The 13,054-nt window shown below is 48.6% G+C and overlaps 1 protein-coding gene across 1 annotated transcript; it reads right to left on the minus strand.

The window, feature by feature from the left end:
• Positions 1–417: 417 nt before the first annotated feature.
• LOC144486440 (uncharacterized) lies at positions 418–10,092 on the minus strand. Its single transcript, XM_078204476.1, has 3 exons — positions 10,085–10,092; positions 2,803–2,817; positions 418–1,240 (listed from the first exon to the last, which is right to left on the minus strand). The coding sequence occupies exons 1-3, from the start codon at positions 10,090–10,092 to the stop codon at positions 418–420; spliced, it is 846 nt and encodes a 281-aa protein (XP_078060602.1).
• Positions 10,093–13,054: the final 2,962 nt, after the last annotated feature.

Raw genomic sequence — 13,054 nt, forward strand, 5'->3', positions numbered from 1 at the left:
CCAATTGAGCCGACTGGCCTGGCCCTGTGCTGTAGACTCAATGGAACAGAGACAAATGTATTTATTTCAGATCTACCTGTAGTGGTAGGAAAAACAATATTTATGATCCAGGATTAAAAAACATCCTTCATCAGTTTGTGTGGGTCATTTCAGTGGAAATGTGCTCTCCCAGGCTCAAAGAGCATCAACCTACTGAAAACAAAGTCGTGAGACTGGCCAGTCCAGCAGAAAGAAACCCTCCGACCCTCCCACTTCACCTACTGTCAGAATGAACATGGTTCAGTCCTGGGCGTGATTAACAGCAGAATCCAATGCTTGTAATCGTTTGTGAATTCGCTGGTGTCTCAGCAGGTGGGATGATCGTGTGAATCCCTTTCCACATTCAATGCAGCTAAACGGTCACTCCCCAGTGTGAAGTCACTGGTGTGTCAGCAGGTTAGACAATCGACTGAATCCCTTCTGACACACAAAGCAGTTAAATGGCCTCTCCCCAGTGTGAACTCGCTGGTGTGAAATCAGGTTGGATGAATCACTGAATCCCTTGCCACATACTGAGCAGGTGAATGGCCTCTCCCCGGTGTGGACTTGCTGGTGTGTCTGCAGGCTGGATGCCTGACTAAATCCCTTTCCACACAGAAAGCAGGTGAATGACCTCTCCCCAGTGTGAGTTCGCTGGTGTGAAAACAGGTTGGATGAATCACTGAATCCTTTACCACACTCAAAGCAGGTGAAGGAAGCCTCCCCAGTATGAAGTTGCTGGTGTCTCAGCAGGTTGGCGGAGTTAGTGAATCCCTTCCCACACACAGAGCAGGGAAACGGCCTCTCTCCGGTGTGAACTCGCTGGTGTGAATACAGGTTGGATGACTGAGCAAATCCTTTACCACACATGGAGCAGATAAACGGCCTCTCCCCAGTGTGAACTCTCTGGTGTGTCTGCAGTGTGGATGAAACGCTGAATCCCTTCTCACACACGGGGCAAGTGAATGGCCTCTCTCCATTGTGAACTCGCTGGTGTATCAGCAAGTGCGATGACTGAGTGAATCCCTTCCCACAATCAGAGCAGGTGAATGGCTTCTCCCCAGTGTGAACTCGCTGGTGTGTTAGCAAGATCGATAACCGAGAGAACCCTTTCCCACAATTGGAGCAGGTGAACGGCCTCTCCCCGGTGTGACTGCGTCGATGAATTTCCAGCACCGATGGGGAACGGAATGACTTTTCACAGTCCCCACATTTCCATGGTTTTTCCATGATCTGAGTGTCTTTTTGTCTCTCCTGCAGCTTTCACAATACGTGCACTGGGACACTGTCACTCGGGACTGGAACACTGTCACTCGGGACTGGGACACTGTCACTCGGGACTGGGACACTGTCACTCGGGTTGCGCGGGCCTCGATGCTTTTCTGTTCACACCAATGGTTCACCGAATTCAAGCAGATAAACGTTTCTTCTTCCAGATTCAAAACCGATGACATTCAGCTCCCATGAATTGAGTGACTGTTAGATCTTGACATTTCTATCAGCAAATCCTCTCCTTCTCATATCCTGTAAAACAAATTTACAAAAGTCATCACTGTCAGAACGAGATAGAAATTCAGATCAGACAATTCTAGTTCCTGTGGAACACTGCAAAGAATGCCAATGTCTTTAAGAAAGAGAGAAACCTGGGCCAACCTTTCCAGAGTCTGCAACCTCCCTGGATTCACTTCCTTGCCCTTCAGTTGCTGCAAGCCCCAATTTCCCCCAGAATGAGAAAAGAAATGGAAAGGGGGAAACATTGATTTCCTCCCAGATGTTGGCCAGAGGAAGTTTTGAGTCTGAATCTGAATCAATCGAGCTTCCGCATTGTGACGTCCACAATGGAGCCTGCCTGAATGACCCAATAAGAATCAGTCTCTTCCGCAATTACGTCATGGGGTTCCAGTGCGCATGCGCGAGGACCCGGGAGCTCCGCCCCCACCTCCCTCCCCCTGCCCCTCCCCCTGCACTTCCTCGAGCCAAGGTTTGCAGACAGCCGGCTGGCGGGAGCGAGAAGCCACTTGGAGATTCATCTGGGATATGAAGCATAATCCTCAGAAGTGTAATTCATGTCATCTAAAATAACTCACTTCAGACAGGAGGAAGTTTCAGTCTGTGTGCAGCTCAATCTGAGCGTCACAAAGACCTGATTGGCTGGAGGACCAGTGTCCTTCCGGTCCTCCAGGTCTTCCCATTGGTCAACACCTCAGTATGCCGGTCAGGATGCGGGCTACTCTTCCTGAATACACATTTCAACAAGTCGGATTTATGCTGCAGGATATAAATTGCTGCACAAACACATTTATTTACGCGGTGACTCAATCCAAGTTTAGGGAGCAGATCAGGATCGCGGTGAAATATCCGCTCACATCAATTATTCAATTAATGAAGAAACAAAACTGACTGACAGCCAATCACAGAGCGGGATCACTAAATCACCGCCTCAGCCAATCACAGAGCGGGATCACTAAATCACCGCCTCAGCCAATCACAGAGCGGGATCACTAAATCACCGTCTCAGCCAACCACAGAGCGGGATCACTAAATCACCACCTCAGCCAATCACAGAGCGGGATCACTAAATCACCGTCTCAGCCAACCACAGAGCGGGATCACTAAATCACCACCTCAGCCAATCACAGAGCGGGATCACTAAATCACCACCTCAGCCAATCACAGAGCGGGATCACTAAATCTCCACCTCAGCCAATCACAGAGCGGGATCACGAAATCACCGCCTCAGCCAATCAGAGACTGGATTGCTAAATGATCGCCTCAGCCAATCAGAGGCCAGCTCGACTACTGCCCGAATCAGCCAATCAGAATTGCCGCTCACTTCCTGACAGCCAAGTCCACCAATGACTGGTCTCTGCACTTTGACTGACAGCGGATGAGCCAATCAGAGGCTGAGCTTTCTGACTGACAGCCGTGTCAGCCAATCAGAACACCAGCAGCTAACGGCCCCGCCCCCAGAGCAAATCCGGGAGTGACAGACACCTCAACCAATCAGGAAGCTGGTGTCAGTGTGTGAGGGTCAGTGTGTGTCACTGTGTGTGTCACTGTGTGTGTGTCAGTGTGTATCACTGTGTGTGTGTCAGTGTGTGTGTGTGCGTCAGTGTGTGTCACTGTGTGTGTCAGTGTGTGTCACTGTGTGTGTGTCAGTGTGTATCACTGTGTGTGTGTCGCTGTGTGTGTGTGTGAGTCAGTGTGTGTCACTGTGTGTGTGTCAGTGTGTGTCACTGTGTGTGTGTGTCAGTGTGTATCACTGTGTGTATGTCAGTGTGTGTCACTGTGTGTGTGTGTGTCAGTGTGTCTCACTGTGTGTGTGCGTGTCAGTGTGTGTCACTGTGTGTGTGTCAGTGTGCCTCACTGTGTGTGTGCATGTCAGTGTGTGTCACTGTGTGTGTGTCAGTGTGTCTCACTGTGTGTGTGTGTCAGTGTGTATCACTGTGTGTGTGTCAGTGTGTGTCACTGTGTGTGTGTGTCAGTATGTCTCACTGTGTGTGTGCGTGTCAGTGTGTGTCACTGTGTGTGTGTCAGTGTGCCTCACTGTGTGTGTGCATGTCAGTGTGTGTCACTGTGTGTGTGTCAGTCTGTCTCACTGTGTGTGTGCATGTCAGTGTGTGTCACTGTGTGTGTGTGTGTGCGTCAGTGTGTATCACAGTGTGTGTGTGTGTGGGTGTGTGTGTGTCAGTGTGTATCAGTGTGTGTTTTTGTCAGTGTGTGTCACTGTGTGTGTGTATCAGTGTGTGAGGGTCAGTGCCGATGTTCTTGTCAGTGTGTGTCACTGTGTGTGTGAGTGTGTGTGTCAGTGTGCATCACTGTGTGTGTGTGTGGGTCAGTGTGTATCAGTGTGTGTGTGTGTCAGTGTGTACCACTGTCTGTGTGTCACTGTGTGTGTGTCACTGTGTGTGTGTCAATGTGTAACACTGGGTGTGTGTGTGTCAGTATGTATCACTGTGTGTGTGTGTGTCAGCGTGTATCACTGTGTGTGTGTGTCAGTGTGTATCACTGTGTGTGCGTGTCAGTGTGTATCACTGTGTGTGTGTGTGTGTGTCAGTGTGTATCACTGTGTGTGTGTGTCAGTGTGTATCACTGTGTGTGTGTGTGTCAGTGTGTATCACTGTGTGTGTGTGTGTCAGTGTGTATCACTGTGTGTGTGTGTCAGTGTGTATCACTGTGTGTGGTTGTCAGTGCGTGTCATTGTGTGTGTGTCAATGGGTATCACTGCGTGTGTGAGCGACAGTGTCACTGTGTGTGAGTGTGTGTGTCAGTGTGCATCACTGTGTGTGTGTCACTGTGTGTGAGTGAGAGTCAGTGTGTGTCACTGTATGTGTGTCAATCTGTATCACTGTGTGTGTGTGTATGTCAGTGTGTATCACTGTGTGTGTGTCAGTGTGTCTCACTGTATGTGTGCGTGTCAGTGTGTGTCACTGTGTGTGTGTCAGTGTGTCTCACTGTGTGTGTGCATGTCAGTGTGTGTCACTGTGTGCGTGTGTGTGTGCGTCAGTGTGTATCACAGTGTGTGTGTGTGTGTGTGTCAGTGTGTATCACTGTGTGTTTTTGTCAGTGTGTGTCACTGTGTGTGTGTGTGTATCAGTGTGAGTGAGGGTCAGTGCCGATTTTCGTGTCAGTGTGTGTCACTGTGTGTGTGAGTGTGTGTGTCAGTGTGCATCACTGTGTGTGTGTGTGGGTCAGTGTGCATCACTGTGTGTGTGTGTCAGTGTGTATCACTGTCTGTGTGTCACTGTGTGAGTGTGTGTCAATGTGTATCACTGGGTGTGTGTGTGTCAGTGTGTATCACTGTGTGTGTGTGTGTGTGTCAGTCTGTATCACTGCGTGTGTGAGCGACAGTGTCACTGTGTGTGAGTGTGTGTGTCAGTGTGCATCACTGTGTGTGTGTGTGGGTCAGTGTGCATCACTGTGTGTGTGTCAGTGTGCATCACTGTGTGTGTGGGTCAGTGTGTATCACTGTGTGTGTGGGTCAGTTTCAGTCACTGTGTGTGTCAGTATGTATCACTGTGTGTGTGTGTCAGTGTGTATCACTGTGTGTGTCACTGTGTGTGTGTGTGTGTGCGTCAGTGTGTGTCACTGTGTGTGTGTGTGTGTCAGTGCGTATCACTGTGCGTGTCAGTGTGTATCACTGTGTGCGTGTGTCAGTGTGTATCACTGCGTGTGTGAGGGACAGTGTCACTGTGTGTGTGTGTGTGTGTGTGTGTGTGTGTGTCAGTGTGTATCACTGTGTGTGCGTGTCAGTGTGCGTGTGTGTTTCAGTGTGTATCACTGTGTGTGTGTGTGTGTGTCAGTGTGTATCACTGTGTGTGTGGGTCAGTGTGTGTCACTGTGTGTGTGTCAGTGTGTATCACTGTGTGTGTGTGTGGGTCAGTGTGTGTCACTGTGTGTGTGTCAGTGTGTATCACTGTGTGTGTGTGTGTGTCAGTGTGTATCACTGTGTGTGTATGTGTCAGTGTGTATCACTGTGTGTGTGTGTGTCAGGGTGTATCACTGTGTGTGTGTGTGTGTGTCAGTGTGTATCACTGTGTGTGTGGGTCAGTGTGTATCACTGTCTGTGTGTCACTGTGTGTGTGTCACTGTGTGTGTGTCAATGTGTAACACTGGGTGTGTGTGTGTCAGTGTGTATCACTGTGTGTGTGTGTGTCAGCGTGTATCACTGTGTGTATGTGCGTCAGTGTGTATCACTGTGTGTGTGTCACTGTGTGTGTGTCAGTGTGTGTCACTGTGTGTGTGTGTCAGTGTGTATCACTGTGTGTGTGTCAGTGTGTGTCACTGTGTGTGTGTGTGTCAGTGTGTCTCACTGTGTGTGTGCGTGTCAGTGTGTGTCACTGTGTGTGTGTCAGTGTGCCTCACTGTGTGTGTGCATGTCAGTGTGTGTCACTGTGTGTGTGTCAGTGTGTCTCACTGTGTGTGTGCATGTCAGTGTGTGTCACTGTGTGTGTGTGTGCTGCCCCTTCATCAGCTGAGTGCACTGGAACACTCACCTGATGAAGGGGCAGCGCTCCGAAAGCTTGTGGCTCGTGCTACCAAATAAACCCGCTGGACTTTAACCTGGTGTTGTGAGACTTCTTACTGTGCTTCCCCCAGTCCAACGCCGGCATCTCCACATCCTGTCCTGGACACAGAGAGCTGAAAATTTCCATGCAGGCTCCCAGACTAAAAATGCTGAAATATACAGACTGGATTCACTTCCTTTCCCTTCAGTTGCTGCGAGTCCCCAATTTCCCCCAGAATGAGAAAAGAAATGGAAAGGGGGAAACATTGATTTCCTCCCAGAGGAGGGAGTTTCACTGTGAAGCTCATTGGACCACTTCCGTGTTGTGACGTCACAACGGAGCGCTCCCTGAATCAGCCAATAGGAATCCCTGCGCTCCGCGGTGACGTCTCCGGGTTCCAGTGCGCAGGCCCGGGCGCGCGGACCCGGGAGCCCCGCCCCCACCCATTGTTCCCCTCCTCCGGCACCTCCTCCAGCCAAGGTTTCCAGGCAACCGGCTGAGAGCGAGAAGCCGCTCGGTGATCTCCCCCTTCCCCCCGGCCTGGGACTGCGCATGTCCAAGGACGAAGGGAAGCTGCGCATGTGCGAAGGAGAGCCCACCCCCTGAACTGCATGCTGAAGTCTTGACCAATGGGGAGACTTGGAGGACCGGAAGGACTCTGGTCCTCCAGCCAATCAGAGCGCCGGCTTTGTGTGAATGAAGATTGAGCTTCAGACTCAAACTTCCTCCTGTCTCTGTGAGTAAAACACCTTTTGTCCCCTTTCCATTTCTTATTATTTCTAGTTTTGTAATATATTACTGTGGGTATATTATACATTTCCAGTCATAAAGTCATTGCAGCACAGAAGGAGTCTGTTGGGTAACTCGAGTCCAGTGCAGAAGGAGGCCTTTTGTTCCATCAAGTCTTTGATCAATTTCCAGAAGGCGTTCGATAAGGTGCCTCACAAAAGGTTGCTGCAGAAGATTGGGGTACACGGAGTTAGGGGTAAGGTGTTGCCGTGGATTGGGGATTGGCTATCTAACAGGGAGCAGAGAGTTGGGATAAATGGGTGCTTTTCTGGTTGGCAGTTGGTGACCAGTGGCGTGCCGCAGGGATCGGTGCTGGGGCCTCAATTGTTGACCATTTACATAGATGATCTGGAGGAGGGGACTGAATGTAGGGTATTCAAGTTTGCTGATGACACCAAGGTGAGTGGGAAAGCGAATTGTGTGGAGGACGCAGAAAGTCTGCAGAGAGATTTGGATCGGCTGAGCGAGTGGGCGAGGATCTGGCAGATGGAATATAACGTTAGCAAATGTGAGGTTATCCACTTTGGAAGAAATAATAGTAAATTGGAATATTATTTAAATGGAGAAAAATTACATCGTGCGACTGTGCAGAGGGACCTGGGGGTCCTTGTGCACGAATCGCAAAAACTCAGTCTGCAGGTGCAGCAGGTGATCAAGAAGGCGAATGGAATGTTGGCCTTTATCGCGAGGGGGATAGAATATAAGAACATAAGAAATAGGAGCAGGAGTAGGCCATCCAGCCCCTCGAGCCTGCCCCGCCATTCAATAAGATCATGGCTGATCTGACGTGGATCAGTACCACTTACCCGCCTGATCCCCATAACCCTTAATACCCTTACCGATCAGGAATCCATCCATCCGCGCTTTAAACATATTCAGCGAGGTAGCCTCCACCACCTCAGTGGGCAGAGAATTCCAGAGATTCACCACCCTCTGGGAGAAGAAGTTCCTCCTCAACTCTGTCTTAAACCGACCCCCCTTTATTTTGAGGCTGTGTCCTCTAGTTTTAACTTCCTTACTAAGTGGAAAGAATCTCTCCGCCTCCACCCTATCCAGCCCCCGCATTATCTTATAAGTCTCCATAAGATCCCCCCTCATCCTTCTAAACTCCAACGAGTACAAACCCAATCTCCTCAGCCTCTCCTCATAATCCAAACCCCTCATCTCCGGTATCAACCTGGTGAACCTTCTCTGCACTCCCTCCAATGCCAATATATCCTTCCTCATATAAGGGGACCAATACTGCACACAGTATTCCAGCTGCGGCCTCACCAATGCCCTGTACAGGTGCATCAAGACATCCCTGCTTTTATATTCTATCCCCCTCGCGATATAGGCCAACATCCCATTTGCCTTCTTGATCACCTGTTGTACCTGCAGACTGGGCTTTTGCGTCTCATGCACAAGGACCCCCAGGTCCCTTTGCACGGTAGCATGTTTTAATTTGTTTCCATTGAGATAGTAATCCCATTTGTTATTATTTCCTCCAAAGTGTATAACCTCGCATTTCTCAACGTTATACTCCATTTGCCATATCCTCGCCCACTCACTCAGCCTGTCCAAATCTCTCTGCAGATCTTCTCCGTCCTCCACACGATTCACTTTTCCACTTATCTTTGTGTCGTCTGCAAACTTCGTTACCCTACACTCCGTCCCCTCCTCCAGATCATCTATATAAATGGTAAACAGTTGCGGCCCGAGTACCGATCCCTGCGGCACGCCACTAGTACCTTCCTCCAACCGGAAAAACACCCATTTATTCCGACTCTTTGCTTCCTGTCGGATAGCCAGTCCCCAATCCACTTTAACACACTACCCCCAACTCCGTGTGCCCTAATCTTCTTCAGCAGCCTTTTATGGGGCACCTTATCAAACGCCTTTTGGAAATCCAAAAACACCGCATCCACCGGTTCTCCTCCATCAACCGCCCTAGTCACATCTTCATAAAAATCCAACATGTTCGTCAAGCATGACTTTCCCCTCATGAATCCATGCTGCGTCTGATTGATCGAACCATTTCTATCCAGATGCCCTGCTATCTCCTCTTTAATAATGGATTCCAGCATTTTCCCTACTACAGACGTTAAGCTGACCGGCCTATAGTTACCCGCCTTTTGTCTCCTTCCTTTTTTAAACAGCGGCGTAACATTAGCCGTTTTCCAATCAACCGGCACTACCCCAGAATGCAACGAGTTTTGATAAATAATCACTAACGCATCCACTATTACCTCTGACATTTCTTTCAATACCCTGGGATGCATTCCATCCGGACCCGGGGACTTGTCCACCTTCAGTCCCATTAGTCTACCCAGCACTGCCTCTCTGGTAACATTAATTGTATTAAGTATTTCTCCTGCTGCCAACCCTCTATCGTTAATATTTGGCAAACTATTTGTGTCCTCCACCGTGAAGACCGACACAAAAAACTTATTTAAAGACTCAGCCATATCCTCATTTCCCACTATTAACTCCCCCCTCTCAGGGAGGGACGTGGATCAGTACCACTTACTTAAGCAGGGAGGTCTTGCTGCAACTGTACAAGGCACTGGTGAGGCCGCAACTGGAGTACTGTGTGCAGTTTTGGTCCCCTTATTTGCGAAAGGATATATTGGCCTTGGAGGGAGTGCAGAGAAGGTTCACCAGGTTGATACCGGAGATGAGGGGTGTAGCTTATGAGGAGAGATTAAACAGATTGGGTCTGTACTTGTTGGAGTTTAGAAGGATGAGGGGTGATCTTATAGAGATATATAAGATAATGAAGGGGCTGGATAGGGTAGAGGTGGAGAGATTCTTTCCACTTAGAAGGGAAACCAGAACTAGAGGGCACAGCCTCAAAATAAGGGGGGGGGGGCCGGTTCAGAACAGAGTTGAGGGGGAACTTCTTCTCTCAGAGGGTAGTGAATCTCTGGAATTCTCTGCCCATTGAAGTGGTGGAGGCTTCCTCGTTGAATATGTTTAAATCACGGGTAGATAGTTTTCTGATCGATAAGGGAATTAGGGGATATGGGGAGCAGGCGGGTAAGTGGAACTGATTCGCTTCAGATCAGCCATGATCTTGTTGAATGGCGGGGCAGGCTCGAAGGGCCAGATGGCCTACTCGTGCTCCTATTTCTTATGTTCTTATGTTCTTAAGTCTGCACCGACTCTCCAACAGAGCATTCTTCCCAGGCCCTTATCCCTGTTACCCCACGGATTTACCCCACAACTCCCCCGCAACCCACACATCCTGGGACACCAAGTGGCAATTTAGCATAGCTAATCAACCTAACCTGCACATCTTGTCGAACTATCCGATCAGTCCCATTCAATCTCTAAATCAACATTTCCTGCAAGTTTTATTTCCTTCAAATGCCCACCCAATTTCATTTTGGAATTATTGATCATCTGCTGTTCCACCATCCTCATAGGCACAAGTTCCAGATCATGCTCTCCCTGCCTAATCTTCCTCAAATCCTTGCCCTACCCACTCAAGTGATAATGTCCTGGACATAACACTTTTAGTGCAGGAATTCTGACATGGTATATGCCTGTCAACCTATGTGGAGATTTTCAGCTCTCTGTGTCCAGGGCTGAAAGCAGTGAGCATGGATCTGTCAATCAGCCTCAATCAGCACCTTCAGGAGAATTGGGAGGGTGAATATTAGACACAGCAGAGTGAGAATGGAGGGAGAGTGTGTGGGATGGAGATTTACAGCTTTTGAGGAATGAGAGAGGAAAGAATGTTGCATAGAAACTAGAATTGTCTGTTCTGAATTTCTATCCTGTACTGACACTGATGACTTTTGTAACTTGTTTGCACAGGATATGAGAAGAGGAGGAATCTCGGACAGAAATCTCAATCGTCACATTTAGATCTGACAGAGTTATTCGATTCCTTGGGACTTGAATATCATCAGCTTAGATTCCAGAAGGAGAAATGTTTCTCTGTTCTGTCAGCTTCAAAAGACTTTAAACATCAGTATGACTGGAAAAGCACCGAGACACACACACACACACCCTAATGAATGTTCCAGTGAACTGACTGCAGAAAAAAGTTGAATCAGTTGCACAGCCAGAAAAAAACATCACATTGTTCACAGCAGGGAGATTGTACATGTGTTTTGGTTGTGAACAAGTGATTAACTGATTGTCTGACCTGGAGAGATAGAAGGAGACCTAAGACATGAAGAAACCATGGAAATGTGAGGATTGTGGGAAGAGATACAGATCCCCATCAGACCTGGAAGCTCATCGGCGCAGCCACACTGGGGAGAGGCCATTCACCTGCTCTGTGTGTGGGAAGGGATTCGGTCGTTCATCTACCTTAAAGACACACCAGCGAGTTCACACTGGGGAGAAACAGTTCGTATGTTCTCAGTGTGGGAAGGGATTCACTCTGTCATCCCACCTTCAGACACACCAGCGAGTTCACACCGGGGAGAGACCATTCACCTGCTCTCAGTGTGGGAAGGGATTCACTCAGTTAGCCCACTTGCAGTCTCACCAGCGAATTCACACTGGGGAGAGGCCATTCACCTGCTCTTGGTGTGGGATGGGATTCAGTGATTCATCCACCCTGCAGAGACACCAGCGAGTTCACACTGGGGAGAAGCCATTCACCTGCTTGCAGTGTGGAAAGGGATTCACTCTTTTGTGCAACTTGTTGAGACACAGGCGAGTTCACACTGGAGAGAGGCCATTCATCTGCTCTCAGTGTGGAAAAGGATTCAATGATTCATCCACCCTGCAGACACACCAGCGAGTTCACACCGGGGAGAGACCATTCACCTGCTCTCAGTGTGGGAAGGGATTCACTTTGTCACACCAGCTGTTGAGACACCAGCAGTTTCACACTGGGGATAGGCCCTTCACCTGCTCAGAGTGCGGGAAGCGATTCACTTTGTTAACCCCCCTGTTGCGACACCAGCGAGTTCACACTGGGGAGAGACCATTCACCTGCTCTGAGTGTGGGAAGGCATTCACTCTTTCATGCAACCTGTTGAGACACCAGCGAGTTCACACTGGGGAAAAGCCATTCATCTGCTCTCAGTGTGGGAAGGGATTCAGTGATTCATCTAACCTACAGACTCACCAGCGAGTTCATGCTGGGGAGAGGCCATTCACTTGCTCTCAATGTAGGAAGGGATTCAGTGATGCCTCTCGTCTGCGAAGGCACCAAAAAATTCACAAGTGATTCCAGGGGTTAGATTATGCTATTATTGTTCATGCTCTGAGTTACATCTAGAGCTGCATTTTGTTCATTCTCACAGTTGGTCAATGGGGAGGGTCGGAGGGTTTTTTTCTGCTGGACTGGCCGGTCTCACAACTTTGCCTCCAGTGGGCTGATTCTCTTTGAGCCTTGTTGCGAACACCTGGTTTCCACTTTCACAAGGATCACAGAGTGACAGGATGTTCAGAACTTAGAAAATATTTAGTTCCCATTTCTGTTTGGAATCCCCCAAAACATGCCACATTGCCATGGAGATGGGCTGTGCTGGTTGCATGGTTCTTTTGTTTAATCCATCTGGGTGTTTCTCACAGAAGAAAACCATCAAACCAGGAGGGGTACATTGGCTGTGACAGCTGGAAAATAACATTAAAATGTATTTATTTATTAGTGTCACAAGTAGGCTTAAATTCACACTGCAATGAAGTTACTGTGAAAATCCCCGAGTCAACGCATTCCAGCACCTGTTCAGGTACACTGAGGGAGAATTTAGCATGGCCAATGCACCTAACAGAACGTCCTATGGGAAGAAACCGGAGCACCCGGAGGAAACCCATGCAGACACGGGAAGAATGTTAAGAATCTGCACAGACAGTGACCCAAGCTGGGAATCGAACCCGGGTGCCTGGCGCTGTGAGGCAGCAGTGCTAATCACTGTGCCACTGTGATGGTAGACAGTTAATCTCTCAAATATAAATAATTATTACATATTGGCATCAAACATAGATTCCTTCATTGAACAAAAATCCAACAGAAAAGTACAGCAACCGTGGCTAACAAGAAAAGATAAAGATTCAATTAGATCAAAGGAAGAGACTCATAAAGTGGCCAAAATAGTCGTAAGCCTGAGGATTGGGAACTTTTTTTAGAATTCAGCAAAGGAGAACCATGAAACTGACAAAGAGAAAATAGAATATGAGAGCAAACTGGTGAGAAAGACATAACCAACTGGAAATGCTCCTAACGGTGTGTGAAAGGGAAAAGCTTAACAAAGATAAATGTGGGTCCATTCCAGGCGGAGACAGGAGAGTTT

The sequence above is a fragment of the Mustelus asterias genome, unplaced genomic scaffold, assembly GCF_964213995.1.
Source record: "Mustelus asterias unplaced genomic scaffold, sMusAst1.hap1.1 HAP1_SCAFFOLD_342, whole genome shotgun sequence".
Lineage (NCBI taxonomy): Eukaryota > Metazoa > Chordata > Chondrichthyes > Carcharhiniformes > Triakidae > Mustelus > Mustelus asterias.